At 33.2% G+C, this 18,321-nt stretch overlaps 4 protein-coding genes across 4 annotated transcripts; 2 read left to right on the top strand and 2 right to left on the bottom strand.

Annotated features, from left to right (window-relative positions):
* The first annotated feature begins 201 nt into the window (after positions 1-201).
* Positions 202-3,360, top strand: LOC106119998 (TWIK-related acid-sensitive K[+] channel 7). Its single transcript, XM_013315147.1, has 7 exons — positions 202-475; positions 565-782; positions 1,049-1,223; positions 1,940-2,046; positions 2,317-2,435; positions 2,564-2,675; positions 3,226-3,360. The coding sequence occupies exons 1-7, from the start codon at positions 349-351 to the stop codon at positions 3,358-3,360; spliced, it is 993 nt and encodes a 330-aa protein (XP_013170601.1). The 5' UTR covers positions 202-348.
* Positions 3,361-4,543: 1,183 nt separating this feature from the next.
* Positions 4,544-5,360, top strand: LOC106120079 (uncharacterized). Its single transcript, XM_013315248.1, has 3 exons — positions 4,544-4,662; positions 4,866-4,979; positions 5,125-5,360. Exons 1-3 carry the CDS (start codon positions 4,545-4,547, stop codon positions 5,220-5,222), a joined length of 330 nt encoding a protein of 109 aa, XP_013170702.1. The 5' UTR covers position 4,544; the 3' UTR covers positions 5,223-5,360.
* A 186-nt stretch (positions 5,361-5,546) lies between these two features.
* On the bottom strand, positions 5,547-10,735 carry Rab1 (RAS oncogene family member Rab1). Its single transcript, XM_013315358.1, has 5 exons — positions 10,554-10,735; positions 9,759-10,023; positions 7,947-8,078; positions 7,541-7,749; positions 5,547-7,183 (listed from the first exon to the last, which is right to left on the bottom strand). The coding sequence occupies exons 1-4, from the start codon at positions 10,565-10,567 to the stop codon at positions 7,552-7,554; spliced, it is 609 nt and encodes a 202-aa protein (XP_013170812.1). The 5' UTR covers positions 10,568-10,735; the 3' UTR covers positions 5,547-7,183; positions 7,541-7,551.
* A 544-nt stretch (positions 10,736-11,279) lies between these two features.
* On the bottom strand, positions 11,280-17,655 carry LOC106120137 (uncharacterized). The gene is made up of 7 exons (XM_013315357.1): positions 17,390-17,655; positions 13,506-17,163; positions 12,881-13,072; positions 12,507-12,626; positions 12,150-12,407; positions 11,725-11,913; positions 11,280-11,462 (listed from the first exon to the last, which is right to left on the bottom strand). Exons 1-7 carry the CDS (start codon positions 17,509-17,511, stop codon positions 11,385-11,387), a joined length of 4,617 nt encoding a protein of 1,538 aa, XP_013170811.1. The 5' UTR covers positions 17,512-17,655; the 3' UTR covers positions 11,280-11,384.
* Between the last annotated feature and the right edge of the window lie 666 nt (positions 17,656-18,321).

Genomic DNA, 18,321 nt, shown 5'->3' with positions numbered 1-18,321 from the left:
AAATAACTCAATTTAACAAACAGTAGCCGATAGAGATAGAGTTAAAAAATATACTTTTCTGTTGTGCATCTCACGCAATAAATCTGTAGGTTTTCACTCCAAAAACAATTTATACAAAAGTATTTTTATCTCTCTTATTCTCTATAAAAAAATAGAGTGAAAAATTTACGAGCGAAAAGCTATTGTTATTGTTTTATTATAGTCTTTGAATGGAATACGGCCGGCTGCTGTCAATCAATCAAGGAAAACAAAAATCAATAAAGCCTGTTTCGTTGTCGTTTAATTTTTCTCGCAGCTTTTTCACAGGGTTTTAAAAATTTGTCGTTCAATATTTTCAGAACTGTGAAAATGAAGCGGCAAAACGTTCGTACACTCTCCCTTGTTGTGTGTACTTTTACGTACTTGTTGATTGGTGCTGCGGTCTTCGATGCCCTAGAATCTGATACCGAACGGAAAAGATGGGAAGTCTTATCCGGTATGTTTCATATATTGAACCAATAAAATAAAAAAAATATTGAAAATATATTGAAAAGACACTGGAACTTTTTTCTGTCCGTATTTCAGATATGAAGAATAGTCTAGTGCGGAAGTACAACATAACTCCTGAAGATTACCACATGATTGAAATTGTAATTATTGAGAATAAACCTCACAAAGCGGGACCACAGTGGAAATTTGCAGGGGCTTTTTATTTTGCTACCGTTGTACTTGCAATGATTGGCTATGGGCACTCAACACCAGTTACTGTTGGTGGAAAGGCATTCTGTATGGCATATGCTATGGTTAGTATTGGTTTAATTTCCCTAGCTTTTCACTTCCTGTCTTTATGTAGACAAGAAAGTAAAAGGGATCAGACAGGGATCTTAGGTAAAGGAAATACCCCTTTTTGTAGATGCTCTCCTCTGTTCTAAATAAGATATGTAACGCATTTACAAACTATGTTATTTTTATTAACTTTGGTAATGGCCTAATAGCAGCATATGCTGCTTAATAAGTAGTCATATGCTTTTTTGTTAACTTGTTTCATTAAAAAATGTTAATTTTGTAGGTGGGTATCCCATTAGGATTGGTGATGTTCCAAAGTATAGGTGAGAGACTCAACAAGTTTGCCTCAGTGGTGATAAGACGAGCCAAGTGCTATCTACGTTGTTTGACTACAGAGGCCACAGAAATGAACCTCATGTTTGCTACTGGAATGCTGTCTTCTATTATTATAACTACGGGTAAAGCAATTTTTTCAAATACATTGTCAGTTCTACAATAAATTATTCCAAACTTAAAAAAATGGTACTAAACCAACTTCCAAGTTTTAGTTGCCGCTAAATTGTATAACAAAACAATGTTTTTGCAGACTGATAAATGTTAAATCTAAATTCTTTAATTTTTTTATTATATTGAAATAAAAATTCTTAGGTAGCGATAAGGCAATTGGATTAAAAATTATTTACATTTGTTTACATAAAAGAGAAGAAAGATAATATTGAACTGACATAAATTGAGGTATAGAATGAAATTGTCTTTTACACTTCTATCACTATTGAAGCTGCAAACACAATTTTTCCACAGTTTTGTTTCCTTTTTATTTATGTTTGTTATAATTTTTATTTATTTACAGCTTTTCATTTCGTTTGAATTTTGTTCGCACAACCTGATCATTGTTACAATGTAAGTATCTTCTTAACTACCACTGATTTTTTTTTAATTTTCATTTCACAAGTCTAAGTAAAAGATTGTGAAAAAGACTATTAACTACACAACTGTTGATTGATGCTTATATAGGCATTGTAAAGTTAATGCACTGACCGTGGGTTTCTGATACCAAATCCTGTTTAAAACATATTGTTACCTTTGTTTTGTCAAAGATGAAAGACAGGGATGATATGTTTTACACAGATTTTGGTCTCAGAAACCAACGGTGACTAACATGCAATATTTTTAGGAGCTGCGGTTTTCTCACGTTACGAAGGTTGGAGTTACTTTGATAGTTTCTACTACTGCTTTGTAACACTTACTACTATTGGATTTGGGGACTATGTTGCTCTGCAAGTAAGTTTTTTATAAACAACTATTTTAATTCTAACAATTGATATGTTAATGGGTTCTGTACCTTGAAAGGAAAAAAACAGAACCCTTATAGGCTCAATTTGTTGTCCGTCTGTCTGTCAAGACCATTTTTCTCAGGAATGCGTGAAGGTAACAAGTTGTGATTTTTAACTGGCTGAAGTCGAAATGGATTAATCTTTTTGCTATATAACTTAAATCTTTTTTTTGCAATCTGTCAAATTTAATGTTAAATTTTATCGTTTTTTTTTTCAGAATGATCAAGCTCTGACCAGCAAGCCTGGCTATGTGGCTCTCAGTCTTGTGTTCATATTGTTTGGACTAGCAGTGGTTGCTGCGAGTATTAATTTACTTGTGCTACGTTTTATGACTATGTAAGTTTGAAATATTCTTTTATGAAAATGATATAAAAAATTAATTATTATACACTATATTGCAAAAATAATAAGTGCACTTTAACTGTATATAATAGTAATTAAACATTTTGTAATCAATTTGTCAGGCAAGCTGAGGAGAATATTCGTGACGAGGACAAAGATGGTTCCCGCACCATGTTGCCTATCGACGGCCATGCCATCGCAATTCGGCAGCGCTCTCATGAAGACCAGGCTTCCGTGAGTTGATTTATTTTATAATGTTTAAACCATGTTTGCGTAGAACGTAAAGCATTAATGTGTGCAACATAGTCAATGTTACTGGAAATTGTTTGCAGAAGTATGAACATTTATCGTTAATACTGGTATGCTAGTAAATAATGATATAAAGAATATGAATGTACAGCGTGTCCCAAAATTCCCTCCCGTGTAGTTAGCGATCTGGCTATACACCATTACAGTTTTATCGTTGAATTTTGGGACACGCTGTATACAAAAATAAATTAGTCCAGTAACACTCAGTCATTTATGATAATGGAAGCATCATAATGAACAATATCAGCCTAGTTAACTTAGGTTGTCTCCGTGCCCCTCGGTGGGATATGAGCTGACAATAATGACTGTGGTGATAAGATATTTAATAAAATAATTAAAAATTAAGGCTTCACTCATACTTCGGTGTAGATACCGACTAGATTAAGCACCGGTGGGGTCTTAGCCTAGGTCTAACGAAGCCGTACTTTTTAAATAATGTATCCAGAGACTTTTAATAAATATTTAATTTATGTAGGTGTGCTCGTGCAACTGCCTGGGCAATAAGCAGTGCGAGAGTGGTGCACTGCTGGTTGAGCGAGCCCCGCGCGCGCTGCGACGTCGCGCTTCTCTTGCATTCACACCCGATCTTATTGAGCGCGCCAGTGTATAGATCATAACATCTCTTATTGCTAATAACTTGTACTATAGATGTATTATTAATATTCTTCGTTATTACATTTGTAGATGTCATGAACATTGTTTTTGAGTCATTTTGAATAAAGGTTGTAGACAACCTTTTCTGTTTTAATGTGATGTATAGATTTTAGTCCCAATTTCTTCCTATTCTTGATGTATTAATAGTGTATTCCTTAAAATTATATCTATATTATAGGATGTTTCAAACATTTTATTGCGTAGGATAAATAAATATTCCTTAAATAATCTGACTTTTATTTACTTAGTTTGCAGCGTAAGCATAAGTCTCCGCCTCCGACACAATAGACCGTTTTTTAATTAATAAAATATACATTTATTTATAATTATTCGATTGACTGATGGCGACTAAAATATTACGTTTCCCCATATTTACAATCGGTTCAATTACTGAGGTATCTGCTGAATTCAATAGTGATATCGATTCCCAGGTCTTAATGTAGGAACTAGGATGTGAGTTTACTTTGTCATGATTATTATGTGGGCCGATCCCGGCGGCACTGCAATGCCGGGCCGACCCGTGACGGGAGTGGAGCGAGCCCCGAACATCCCGTCGCTTTACAAAAATCAGTTTAATATACTGGTCCCGCGATGCGGGAACTTTCAGATATTAAGCTGAAAAGAACAGATACTACACTTTGATCTTAGCCAAAAGGCCGAGAAGCGATACTGACGATTTGGCACCCCGGGTACTTATTCGCTAAATAAAAATCTTAACATCGCGATTCAGAAATTAAGGTCACGGATTAGCGCCATCTATCGTCCTTTATTGCCAACTATAGGGGTGGCGCCATCTATCCGGTCAATTGTAGAACATTTTGTTCAAGGAGTTTTGCTAGCAGATTGTGCTAGCATATTCTTAAAGAATACATTTAAATATTTTTATATATTAATGCGAGTATAGAAACCAATGTCCTTTTTAATAGCGATCCACCAAGTCAGACATCTCACAATTTGTAACATTACAACTTACGCTACGCATGTAAACTTAAACATGTTGAATGTTTAAGTTTTCAAATTGCTTTTAAAATAACTAATTACATTTTATCTCATGGCACTGACCTGCGCAATTAGATAACTAATTACTTTGAAGGGCTTTATATAGAACGTCTGCTTCATACAATCAACAAAAGTTACGAAATGCTGTTAAAGTTGTGTTTTCTTACTTTGACTGTAGTCTTATTTATTCCTAAGGGAAATTGTTTATTTTCAAGCTCATCTGATATAGGTTTAAATGGTATTAGGAAAGCACCGAGATGTAAGTATTAGGAATTTTACTTTTATATTTTGTCAACTGAAATATGCAAATTATTTTTCTATGTAATTACTTCCTAGAAACTTGGAGATTGTGATAGAAATTTCTTAATAATATTGCTGATTGAAAATCGTATCTCTTTCTCAAATCGGATATCTCAAAGTTAAAAAAAAATCCAAGGACTTACATTGTTTTTTTCGCACTAGGGAACTTTCCATTCCTCGGTTTCGGATTAAGATGTAACGGCTGCCCTCCGCGCGGCTGCGAAGACGACGAGGCGATCATCCACGGATATTGTTGCGGATGTGCTTATCCATTAGGTAATTATAGTTAAGTTGCCGTTAGCATTAGTTAGCGAATGATTACTGTGGGTTTCTGAAACCCTGACTTTCATCTTTGACAAAATGTTTATAGGGAGTTTTTGGTCTGAGAAACTCACAGTAAGTGTGTTACATTGCATTTCAGACAAGCTGCCCGTGTTATGTCCTCAGTTCCTGCAATGTCCCCTCAACTTGCACGGTCTCTGCCACGACTATGAATACATGATGAGGTGTTGCTGCTAGCTTGTATTTCCTCTTTGACTAGAATGTTTTTAAACTTTTTGATTATTTTGCGTCTGTAATGATATTTTTTGAGCTTGATCACACGCGTGATGTGATTCTCGATCAGACAGTAGATGGCGTTGTAATCAATTTTTCACTTTTCAGACTTTGTTAACGTTGTAATTACTTGCAACTGCATTTCTGGATTTACCGTTGGTTTCTGATATCACAAAATTAACGGAGACGGGGTCATTGGTCTCAAAAACTTAATTATGCATAAATATTTTTATTTGTTTCTATTGTAAAACTGTAAATGTGTGAAGGGAATGTAAAATAAAACATCTCTTTATAGCATACTGTTTTAATTTCTAAGAAACCCTCAATACAGAATAACAGTGGGTTAGCGGATTGATTTAAGTAGATGAACTTAACTCTCACGTAATAGTACAAAAATAACTTGAGTAAAATTACATTAAAAGATTGTTTACAACAAAAATATATCCAATCCAATAATCCAAATATCTTTCTCTCTATAATACTTTACATGTTTATATCTTAAGAGACGAGCGCGTATTTTTCCACGATATTTGAAACATTGCACCGTTGTTAAAAAAAATGATTAAAAATTATAGACCTGCTAATATATGTCTTTTACTACTATGTTCCCGCTGTGAATTGAACAATCCGGCCACTAAACTGCTATACATCTTGTCTAAACTAAGGCCAATACTGCTATATCTACAATTTTGTGTTTAAAGATGACACTAATAAAGTTAGAACACAAAATTTCAGAACACAGCACAACCTCAGTATTAATGATGTTATGCATATAAACACCCAGTGCGAAAGAGAAATTTCTTATACTTAGTACCGTGGTGAAACTTATGTGACGAAGCTGGAATAATTGAAAAATAAAAATAAGCCTAATAATATATATTTAATGGACAACGGAGCTTTTAGGTTAGTTTCCCCCCATTTTATCATTCGGTAGGCTAAACGGCCCAATGATATTTACCATTAATCCGATTGATTCTAAGATATATATGCCATTGGACCGTTTGATCTCACGGGAAACACCTGATTTTAGGGATGTGCGATATTTAAATTAAATCGTTGTTTTTATATCGAGGGGATTTGTTATTGAATCGATAACATAATGAAATCGACTAGTATGTAATTGTAGCCGGCAATAACAAAATGTTTAACATCAATTTGTAAAAATGTCACCGAGATCTTCAGTAAAGAAGACAATGTTACCTCAATATATGATACGAAAAATTAAAATTGAATATAAATTATAAATAATATAACAATAATAATATTAAATGAAAATTAATAAAATTAAATCTTGATTGTTTTTTTACTTATTACAATTGAAATAACATAGTCTCCTAGATTCTTAAACACATTAGAACATTTGGAAGATAGATTTTTATTTTTTATCATAAAATTGTAAGTTCAGAAATCGATTCCACAACTCGTACAATTTTTATCGATGTTTCTTGTTATACCGCACATCCCTAGTACACCAACTCCATTCCGTTCATTCCAAATTTAAATAGACTCGCGTCGAATGATCCCTATTTTGGAATACAGCACAAAAAAATTAACCTACGATATTCATTTTATATATAAACATGTATAAACATACACCCATCCATCTCACCATCTTTTAACTAACAATATCGGACAATAGCAACTTAGGAGAAGTTAGCTGGCGTTGCAGTGGGTTTCCACTGCAGCAATGTATCAACACACATTGTTACCTCTGTAATATCAGAGATGACAATATGCATTAATATTGCAGTGGATTAGGGTTACTTAGCGCGGCAACTGCGCACAACACTATGGTTTAATTTATTTAATTTAATTTATAATAAGTTTGCGATCGTGAAAGGTTTTTGTGGTGATTGCATTTGTTGTGAGTGCGGCGGCCGGCCGCGCGAGCCTGCGACACACGCGCTCTGCGTCCCGCTGCCAGCCTGCACAATGTTATTACTCTGAGTTTACACTGTCTAATCACATATACAAAATCTTGAAAGAATATTTTAAGGACAGGCAGTAATATCATAAATCTTTAATGTTAAAATTGTATTTCATTTATAGAAATTCATAAGGACTACTGTCAATACATCCAAAATACACCGTTTAGCAATTGCACCTTTTTTATAAAATTAAAGAATGGATTCGTTTTCTAACAGAGGAGGAGACCCATATGAAGGGAAAATATTCATTCCATGTGACTCGTCCTTCGAAGAAATTGGCTATGAATCTACAATTGCGGATGTCTATTCATATAAAATATCTATTTAGTTGATTCTAAGTTTGTTTATTGTTACCGTGTGCGCGTTCAGCAGCAGGAGGACTTTCCAGTGTCAACGGGACGTCCCTGGTCTATCTTGACAGCAGCTCCGGGCGGCGCGCCGGCGGACGGCGGCCCAACACGCGCCTTAATCTCAGCAGCCATTGTCATAAATGCCTGCTCCACATTTGTGGAATTCTTCGCCGATGTCTCCAGGAATGGGATGCCCAACTGCTCCGCGTATTGCTGCAAAAATTATCAATGCCATCAATAAATGTCTTTGTTCTTATCTTACTAATATTATAAATGCAAAATGTCTGGATATATAAATGCTTGATAGAAAGTATCTCCAGAACAGTTGCATAGATCTTACTAAAATTTGGCAGATTTAAAACATAGCCTACTGATTAAGTTTATTTTTAAAATTCCGTCAGGGTACTCACATTAGCTGTGGTGTAGTCGACAACCTTCTTAGTGGTAAGATCACACTTGTTTCCGACAAGAAGCTTGTTGACATTGTCACATGCATAGCGATCAATCTCCTCCAGCCACTGCTTCACATTGCTGAATGAATCCTGCAAATTTACATTTTATTTTTAAAGATTTTTCTACAGAGGTTCAAAGGCACAAGCATTTGTAATTATAAATTATGTAAACCTGATAATTTCAAAGAACGAAAAGTTTTATTGCAAAGGAAAAGCAAATTTCTTGAACAATGAAGTGTTACGACACAAATTTAGTATATTCCTAGCTTCATTTGTAAATGAGTAAACATAACCGGAAAAAAATAAAATGATTTCAGAACCTATCTGCACCTAATTTATATTTAAAAACATTTCATTATAGTAGAACCTGGATAAGCGAGAGTCCAATTAACGACAATATTTTTCCTTTTCCAAGTTCTACTGTAAATATTTTTCCTCATTAACACTATGTATCTTTTAAGATTAAATATTTTTTACGACATTCAAACTATTTTACATTTAATGTAACATATTAAGGTAAAATGTTTACAAACAGTGAAACGCAATGCAAATTTTTGGCTCTGTGCCAGCTGAAATGCCCAAGTTAAATATGATCTGAATTATATCAACTTTCAAAACCAAGTTTAACTCTCACTTTCAATGTTATTAGAAGTTTTATACTAAAGTGAACTTGCAGGACTTACCATGGGTTTCTAACACCAAAATCTGTATAAAAATATTGTCATCCCTGTCTTTCATTTGACAAAACAAATATATGTTTTAAATGGGGATTATGGACTCGGAAACTCATGATAAATGGTAAACAAGTACACTCATGTTTATTTACATAATCTAATGAAAGATACAGATATTGACTGATTGTATTTTCATTTTATTATTTTTTGCAATTTTTAACGATTTTCTATGTATATCTTAATTATAAGAACATACTTTAGTAGTTGTGTTAGTACACAAGGCACAAATTCATTATTTTAGCATAACTAGTCTGCATCTTGCTTAGAGTGCAAAGTTCAATGTTCAAATTCCTCATTTCAGAAAAATTACATTATTTATATTTAAAACAGTTTCCTGGTCCTACAACTGTGTGGAATAAAAATCTATTTTTAAATATGGCCTATAACACCAGAGGATAGTGTAGCTTTACAAGAGTAAAATAATTTTTCAAATCAGATCAGTTTTGGAGCCAATTCAATACAAACAAACAATCAAATCTTATCTCTTTATGATATTAATATAGATAATTAGATTCATATGACTTTTCACCTCACTACACTTTTCACAACAGATTGAATTTAAAAGTTTTAGTATCTAGTCACAACAGTACCATTTATAAGTAACTAAGCTGAGAAAAACAAAATAAAAAAAATCAAGTCAAGGCTTTGTGTGCTCTTTGTTAAATTGGAATGTAAGTGCAAGATCAAGGATGTATCTTTGTTCCAAACCAGACATCAATAATTAAACATAGTATGTGCAATGCCAAAACTGAAATAATGTCAAAGACTAAATAAAAAATGAGAGCATCATAATTTCTATTACAAACATAATTCTTCTTTGTTTTAATAATTGATTGTAAAGATTTTTGAATATAAGAAATAGCTAATCATAATTTGAAGTAACATACTAACCTGAATTTGAACTTGATAACTAATTCAATATCAAATCACTTTGTACATAATGAAATGTAAAAGAATTATAATCTAATAAACAATGGCCACTGGGACAGGACACCAATAAAATAAATGATTAAATCTACAAATACATTGACCTTACCTGATCTGTGCAGTCATAAACAATGATGATGCCATGTGCCCCTCTGTAATATGATGATGTGATTGTTCTAAACCGCTCCTGCCCCGCTGTGTCCCATATTTGTAACTTTATTGTCTTCCCATCTAGTTCTACAGTCCGAATTTTAAAGTCTACACCAATAGTACTGATGTAGCTTTCTGTGTATGTATCATCAGCAAACCTGAGCAGTAGGCAAGATTTGCCTACACCAGAGTCGCCAATGAGGAGAAGTTTGAACAAATAGTCGCTGAAAATTAAAATATATTACGCTTAAATGGAGAAAATGACATATAAAATCAAAGGATACAGTTATATACCATATAGGAAAAGATTGTTCTCAAAATTTTATCGAATGTCTAATCAAATGCGTAAATAAACAAGCGTAAGGACACAAATCATTCGGCCTTAACAAGGAGGCGTATCTTTGTTACACTAAACAAAGGAGATTTTCGATCAACGTTAAAATGTTTGTTATATTTATAGTATTGACAGTTTCACAACAAAGGAAGTAGGGTGATCTTATACGTTGTTCGATTGTTCGCCATTCACGTAGACTTTTACAATTACGTTTCGATACAGCCCGTACCATGAACGTAATGAGTCACCAGTTCGATTTCGTTAGTACTCTTATTTTTCATGTAGTAAAAGCGATATGGCAGTTTCCAAACCACATTTCTTAAGACGTCTACTTATATGTATAAGTTAAATGTGCTAAATCATAAATTTTAACCCATCCTTGATTTACAAGTTCACGAAAAGAAAAAAAGCAATACTTACTATTCTGGATTCATTATCACAGTACAAATATATCCCAACTGAAAATTATAATATTGTGGATAATATAGAAAATAGTTAATTTCTCTGTTTTAAAAATACTTTAATGCGAAACAGCAAAAATTGCAATTTAATACGTAGAATAATGGCTGCCGACACTGAAACACCCACACTGACGTAAGTCAGAAATTCACTCGATGGCAGGAGTGCCACTTGGCAAATATTAATCTGCGTTCTAAATAATTCATTACTTAAACTATGAACATTTATATACTTTTTCGATTAAAAAATTATCGTTGGATTCAATATTGAAAAAAAAAGAAGTTTTACAATTAACGTACTTTCGTTGACCAATTGCTAATAAAAAATATTTTTTGTTCGCCACATAAAGTAACATAAGCATACGAAGAAGTATTTATTACAGGTTACTCTTGTAATTCCAATTCCTGAATTCACGAATTTTCCTTCTAAGCTTCTTATTATTTAACTAATAGTTTTTTTTTTCAAAAGTTTATTTGGATTTTATCTACATTTTTTACAATAAAAAGAAATCCAGACAACATCCAAAAACAGACGATATCCACAAAGTTTGGTTTTGTGTTATCAGTAGTTTGTGATAAGTGTTCTCCATTTTCCATAACCAATTTTTGAGAGATAGCAATGAAAAACATTGAAAAATAATGTTAACGTAATTTTTATTTCTTGTAAAACTATATTAGATAATCTAAAGATTTATTATATACAAGGTAAACAGGTCTTATTAACAAAATAATTCCATAATATGGACTAACGTTAACAATCAACGGGAAACTACAATACATACTATATTTAAACTTATAAAATCATCTCTTGGAGTATACTTAATGGAATTTTCCATATGCATAAACTTCTGTCCTTAAAACCAGCGATTATCTGAAAAAAAAAATGTTCCATTAATCTCAATACATTTTTTTATTATTTAAATAGTGACATCGGCCAATGTTGCCACCTTCTTAAGGAAAATTAATTTTTACACATCTTTCGTAAACACAAGATGAGGCGGACACGTTCTGAACTTATAGAAATGGAACTAACCTATTTTTGTTAATAAAAAAAATGCTTAAACCCCTTGTTGCCAACATTCTAGAGGGAGTCCTTGCAGCAGCCAACCATAGCGTAGCACCGTAGCACTTACCTTGGTGCCGAGTATAGCCAATGAGAGTAGCATCAGTCCAGGGCCTCGGATCTGTGCGAGGGGCCTCGTCTCGCCCTCCCTGTACACGTACACGCAGCCGTCATAGCATCCTGCGAACAGCAGGCCGCCGCACGCGCGCAGGCACACCGCGCCCTTACCACCTTCGTGCACACCAACATGGCTGCCACTCTGTTCATAAACAAATAACCAATCCATTATTATAATAGATAAGAAAATATTTGTGAAATATGTTATACATAATCTAATGTCATTAAGTATAATATTATTTATCAAATTTAATTATTTCAAGGAGAAACCGAAAATGAGAGAGGGGTTGGAGTGAATGACATTTTTCAATAAAGAGATTAAGGACCTCCCTTTGTTTTTGAACAATATTTACATAATTTTAATAATAAATAACTGACCGTATAATCAAAGACTTGTATCTGATTATTGCTGGTACCACAGTAGACTTTGCCGTCTTCATACAGCAATGTGTAGACTGTCATCTTTGGGCCCTCAAGTGTTCGTAACAACAGTCCAGTTTGTGCATCTTTAATTGTAACATTCTCAGCCCTTGACGCAACTAGAAGTACTTTACGAGGTCCTTCTTTCATCGCTCGTAGTGCCAATATAGACTGGTCAGAGAATTTCACCGTGCTTACTGGTATAAGCATATTATTCTGTAAAAATAATTTTGATAAGGCTTCCAAAGTCTAAACTTCTTAAACAGTGTTGCCATAGCAACACACGCATGTTGCTTAAAGCTTTTGTGAACTTACCTTACACTCAAATTGCAAAACAAATCCTGTCCTGGTTCCGACAAAGACAGTGTCCCAAGCTCGGTCCATTGTCTGTATCGGACTAAGAACATTACATTCAGGTCCCTTCTCTATTCCTGTCTGCAAAATTTAAAAGTACTTTAACTAAACTCAGTAGTAATCAATGAGAAAGCCTTATAATCTAAACCCGAAATAAAAATTAGAAAACATAAAACTTTTTCCATTTAATAATTGTATTGTCAGTAGAATCAAAGATTTATATCATTAAATTTCAAATCAATCTATCACCAGGAAGTCTGTATGTCATTTACTAGGTAAGAATTAAAAAAAATAGTGACTGAATTTTTTTTTAATTATGTATGATATATGCTTACCTCCAGGTCATAGTACCGTATTCTAGAGTCCAAAGAGCCGGTATAAATTGTAGTTTCATATTTATCTTTAACAATTGTCAGACAAGTAACAGCCAAGTTTGATCCCTTCAATGTATTGATAAGTTGACCATCACCACTGAAGTAATATACATTGCCATCCAAACATGCTGCCACGAAATTATTATCTATACACTGAAATTAAAAATTAATCAGTTACAACAAGGTACAGAGTTATACTTCCAAATACAAACTAGATATGCTGACTTCCTCTCCGCAGAATTTAAAAAAAAGTAGTCTATATGCCCACAAACATAACTATCGTTCCGTCAAAATAAGTTTAGCCGTTCCGGAGATTACTGGGAACAAGCATGGCCTTGCAGACATACAAACAAAACTGTTTAAAAATTGGTATTTAGTTATCAGCAACGCAAATACAATGTGTACGAAATGAAATTTTTTTCAATATCACATACAGACATTCTAATTTTATTAATATGTATAGATTAAGAGAATTGATTCACCGATTTTACATTTTTGACACTAGGAAATGACAAGAAACATAGAATTAACATATTTATTTAGTTTGTCCATGCAAGTAAAGGAATAATAAGAAAGTTGTACTTACTTCAATTGCAAGAACAGCATCAGCTTGCCCTGTGACACTTATTGAGTCACGACGTAAATTTTCATCAGCAGCGAAATCAAATGTTTTACATTCATTCTCTCCACTTGATATCGGAATTAACGAATCTTCACTCGATTGACTATCACCAAGAATAATTTCTTCACTTATCGAATCCTCTGCTATCCCTAACTCTTTATTTTGTCCAGATTTTCCTTCATAGTTATTATCAATAGTTATATCTTCTGATACATCTAACATATCAAGTTGAATATCAGAATTTTCTTTATCCGGAATCTCTACAGCTTCAACAAAACTGGCACATTCTAAAGGCTCGTACTGTATTACTTCATCTTCAAAATGTCTAGTATTATATTCTATTAATAGCTTATTTAAATCTTCTTTAACTAAAACAACAGAGCAATCTCTAATCTCAATTATATTAAGGTCATTTAAGTTTATAGGCGGTTTTGGAGTTTTAGTTATCCTTTTGTTTGTTCTTTGTACTCTTTGTGATTTCCTCCTTGCTCTTGTTGGTTTTTCGAAATCGTCTAAAGTTATAATTTCTTCAAGTGGTCGATCATCCTTGAGGATCTGTTCTATAAGAGAAATATTTGGCGATTTATCTTTTTTCACTTTTTTGGTCGACTTCGGGCCGATAGATTTTTTCCTTTCTTGCAACATCATTTGGCGCCGAGTTAATTTTCTTCCTTTTGGCGTTTCAATGGTATTATTGGTATTAATTGTTTCACTACATGCTTCATTATGTACTTCTTGTGTGTTTTCATTTGCTATTTCTACAAGATCGCTTATGGGTATATCTACAACTTCCTCTATAATTTCATTAAAACCCAGACAATCTTTGTCAACATTTTCATCTTTGCTGTCTTCATCAATTTGCGGTATATCTAATATAGCTATCCCTAACGATTGTAAAGAGTCTTCACTTGGCTCATTCAATCCTAATGATCTGTACAATTTTAATTTCTCTTCTACTAAATTCTGAATTTGTAAATCAATTTCCTTCATTCTTGCTAAAGGATTTAATGCTTGAACAGACTCTATTTCTATCTGTGTAGGATCCATTTGAAGGTTTTCGACGAAGATAGTATCCTCAGATAAGGAACATCTGGCACAAATAATATCTTCAGTTGTTTGTGTATCTTTCGACACCAGTTCTATGTGTACTTGAGTTTCCGCGTCACGCTGTAATATTTTAAAAGTCGCATCTTTTTTTTTACTTTCGTCTTTCTCACTGTTGGATGTCAATTTTGTACTTGGTACAACCGCAGTATTTCTATGAGCCTGATGAATAATTACTTTCTTTGGTTTTTGTATAAACATATCTATAGTTTTAAGTGTATTTTTAGGGTCTGTTTTAGGCGGAGTAATGGTAACGTTAGTTTTGGTGACAGATAAATTGGAATGACTTGAGGGAGTAGTATTCTTTTTTCTAGATCCATTATGTTTTTCATTTTTATTCATATTTTTTCGTTTAACGTATTTATTCGAGTATTCTTTTTCAGTGAATTTCACACGCTCAGCTTTATTATGCAAAAATTTTGTTTTATGCACTTTTTTTTCATTTCGATTTTGTGGTTCTCCCATTTTTGAAGGAACATTAGTGAAATTTTTGTTACCTTTCTTCTTCTTTGGGTCAGGGGGACCGTCTTCTGATTTTTTTCGCTTTTCTTTACGATGAGATGATTGTTGGTCAACGGGTCTTTTACGTGTATTAGATGATATAGATTTTGATGCAGAACTAGTATGAGGTGTCTTTGATTCTGTACTCAAATTATTAGCACCCGGTATACATATTTCATCAACCGTGAATGAGTTCACTGTTGGCAAGTGATCTGAACCCACTGACTGTTTGTCTGTATTTTGATTAATATTAGAATTTATATTTTCTCTTTCATCAATATCATTTTCATCATTGTTTTTTTCATGAAGTTTTAATGGTGATTTTGCAATGTTAAGAATTTGACTATCAATTTCCTGCTTAACATTATCAATGTTATTATTCTCTGTACTGGAAGAAAAGCTGTTATCAAATAATGGTTGACCGGAACTGTCTCTTTGTGAATTCTGTGAACTAGAAGTATCATCGGCAATGAAATTAGGATCCACAGCGACATGATATTGATTGTCTAATTCAGCAAATGGATCTTCATCTTCCGATAAACTTTTCGAGTTTGCGTCAAATAAAACTGGGACTTCTTCGACTTTAAATGTATCATTTGACTTATTGTCAAGACTATGTCTAGCAAAACGTATATTTTCTGTCACCGGACCTCTATCTTCATTGTAAGAACAACTTTTTGCCCTTTGTCTCGGTTCAAAATTGGGCTTATAAGTTATACTCTTTCTTCTAACATTTACATCATAATTTTTAGACATTTTACTATTCATTCTTTGAATTTCAGGTTGTTGGAAATTAGAAATTCCTTGATATTCATTTGGCATATCTGCATATTCATGTAAATAATTTTCGTAATTACTTGAACATGAGGGATACTCATCATAACCAAATTGTTCATTATTAATGTGATTTGAACTTTCACTATCTATCTGTTGCTGTTCAAAGTCATCTAATTGCAATACTTTGGAGAGCTCAGCCATAACAAATGGTTTAATATCCTCAAGAAACACTGTGTCCTGTGGATCTAAGATACACTGCATCTGTTTCAAAAATGTATCTTCATAAATAGTATTATGGTTGTCTTGAATGAATTCTGTACTCGTCCCACACAACGATTTCTCAGCAACTGATCGCAAATGACGATTGTAGCTATTTTGAGACTCTGTTATGAGACTGCTTATTGCATATTCAAATTTGGTGGAAGAATTAGGGTTGTCCATTAGCTTGTGAATTTTTTCTTTGTCCATTTTAAATAATTGGTGAACTATTTTATTTTTTATTTTATCACAATTCGATTTATTCTTTTGTTTTTGTCTTTGAATCCTCCTTCGTATTGGCTGTTCTTGTTGTGTATCATAAAAATTACCAAAAGACTCTTCAGGAAGAAAAGAATTGTTGTTAGAATTATCAATATTTAAATTATCTGGGGTATGTATAGATTTGTTTCTGTCTAATATTCTTTTTCTTATAATACCAACAGTATCATCTACAGTTCGGCTATAAGTTTTTGAGTTTTCTATAATAGAGATTGGGTTACCCCCATAATGGTCAGAAGAAGGAGGTCTGTGGCCTGGGTAAGGCAATTTATGTACATCTTCACTATATTTGTACTGCCTATTTTGATTTCTTTCATCATACTGATGTATTTTATGTTCAGGGGGATGAGTCCAAGATGTAAATGAAGGTTGCTTGTGGCCTAGATGACTTGGATTGCCACTTGGCTGTCTAAGATCAATATCTCCCAGGCTGTTTATATGACAGGAATTACTTTGGTTACTGTTGTCATAATGATTGGAATTCTTATTCCTTTTTGTTGGACTACTCAACTCACTATGTGTAAAATGTTTTGGTTGTTGAAACATCTGCCTTTCATTATGGGTATCATATGTTCTATTAAGATTATTTCTGTTTATATATCTGAATTTGTTTCTATTATTTCCTTGAAAGTTATCGGTTGTATGACTTAACCTTGATGCCAATAGAGGTGGTCTAAATCCTCTAGTAATTGGTGGCGCGAATCTGTAATCGCAAAATAATCAACTTTAATCTATGTCACAATTAGGTTATATGTACCCACATCAAAATAATATTTTAATAACCTTAGTCATACAACTAGCAAGTAGATATAGTCTTTTATATCACCCCACAAGAGGCTGCCAAGTTTCGCGGTAATATATCTGTTCTATAAAAACAGTTATAAAAACTTATTTTCTTAAAGAAAAACTTAAATTATAATAGAATTTACCTGGGTCCATCTAATGGTTGGTATTCCCTAGTTCTAAATTGTTGATTCCCTCCTCCTCGAGGCCTAAAATGTCTGATGTTTTCATTTCGCCATCCACCGATCCCAGCATGACCTCGTCTCATGATTTCACTGTTACTGCATATTACACAACAATAAATTATGCTTAAAACTGCTTGTGCTTTGTAATATTTTGTTTTACTTTAAAGTGAACAAATAAAATCAAATAAACAAGTTTGATTGATCAATGTCCCGCTGAATAAAAACACGACAGACAAAATAATGCTTTTAAGTGACATTTCAGGCAATGTTGCCCTCAAATTTTAAATAATTATTGATGTTCCATTTTACCGTTTAATCTCTAAAATTGTTCATAAATTAAAATAATTTTCATTTAAATTATTTATTTTCAAGAAAAAATAAAACAAATAATTCAGAGAAAATTTACCATTTTTTGTACCTTTTTTTTCCTCTAAATACTAGTCGTCTATGTCGCCAGCGACTTTGTTCCCGCGGTATTAGAAAAAAGCTTAATAAGTAGCCTATGTGTTTGTCCGGACTGCGTTCTACATCATTGACAAATTTCATTAAAATCCGTTGACCCATTCCGGAGATACCTTCTCACATACATCTATCCATCCGTCCATCCATGTATCCATTCGCCCGTCTAAAGTACATGCATAGAGAATACTTGTCAACTATTTAAATTTGCTCCGCCATCTACGGAATCACTATATTAAAGGTTGTAGGTAAACAGGCGTCTCCAACATGAGGTTTGGATGCGGCCTCCCTTTATGGAGTTTTGAACATGCATATACATCATGGATGCGATGTCACCTTACGTTCTTACCTTATATTACTTACCTTACTTTACTACTTCTTATTTGAAGTTTCAATAAAAAAAAGTTACGAAATGAAAAAAAAAAAAACTCAAA

This window comes from Papilio xuthus, unplaced genomic scaffold (genome assembly GCF_000836235.2).
Source record: "Papilio xuthus unplaced genomic scaffold, Pxut_1.1 DF826961.1, whole genome shotgun sequence".
NCBI lineage: Eukaryota > Metazoa > Arthropoda > Insecta > Lepidoptera > Papilionidae > Papilio > Papilio xuthus.
The sequence above is the reverse complement of the archived record's forward strand: the minus strand, read 5'-3'. Positions and strand labels throughout refer to the sequence as shown.

What these genes read in the sequence shown, in the direction of transcription:
- LOC106120079 (XM_013315248.1), top strand. Translation starts at nt 4,545, where the DNA reads ATGCTGTTAAAGTTGTGTTTTCTTACTTTGACTGTAGTCTTATTTATT. An exon ending in TATTAGGAAAGCACCGAGAT is followed by an intron (nt 4,663 to 4,865) that starts GTAAGTATTAGG and finishes TTTTCGCACTAG; the next exon opens with GGAACTTTCCATTCCTCGGT. An exon ending in CGGATGTGCTTATCCATTAG is followed by an intron (nt 4,980 to 5,124) that starts GTAATTATAGTT and finishes ATTGCATTTCAG; the next exon opens with ACAAGCTGCCCGTGTTATGT.
- LOC106119998 (XM_013315147.1), top strand. Translation starts at nt 349, where the DNA reads ATGAAGCGGCAAAACGTTCGTACACTCTCCCTTGTTGTGTGTACTTTT. An exon ending in TCTGTATGGCATATGCTATG is followed by an intron (nt 783 to 1,048) that starts GTTAGTATTGGT and finishes TTAATTTTGTAG; the next exon opens with GTGGGTATCCCATTAGGATT. An exon ending in CTCATGAAGACCAGGCTTCC is followed by an intron (nt 2,676 to 3,225) that starts GTGAGTTGATTT and finishes TAATTTATGTAG; the next exon opens with GTGTGCTCGTGCAACTGCCT.
- Rab1 (XM_013315358.1), bottom strand. An exon ending in TTTATGACTGCACAGATCAG is followed by an intron (nt 8,079 to 9,758) that starts GTAAGGTCAATG and finishes GTAAATTTGCAG; the next exon opens with GATTCATTCAGCAATGTGAA. An exon ending in TCGACTACACCACAGCTAAT is followed by an intron (nt 7,750 to 7,946) that starts GTGAGTACCCTG and finishes TAATTTTTGCAG; the next exon opens with CAATACGCGGAGCAGTTGGG.
- LOC106120137 (XM_013315357.1), bottom strand. Translation starts at nt 17,511, where the DNA reads ATGAGACGAGGTCATGCTGGGATCGGTGGATGGCGAAATGAAAACATC. An exon ending in TACGGTACTATGACCTGGAG is followed by an intron (nt 12,627 to 12,880) that starts GTAAGCATATAT and finishes TAAATTTTGCAG; the next exon opens with ACAGGAATAGAGAAGGGACC. An exon ending in TACAAGTCTTTGATTATACG is followed by an intron (nt 11,914 to 12,149) that starts GTCAGTTATTTA and finishes GTTTATGAACAG; the next exon opens with AGTGGCAGCCATGTTGGTGT.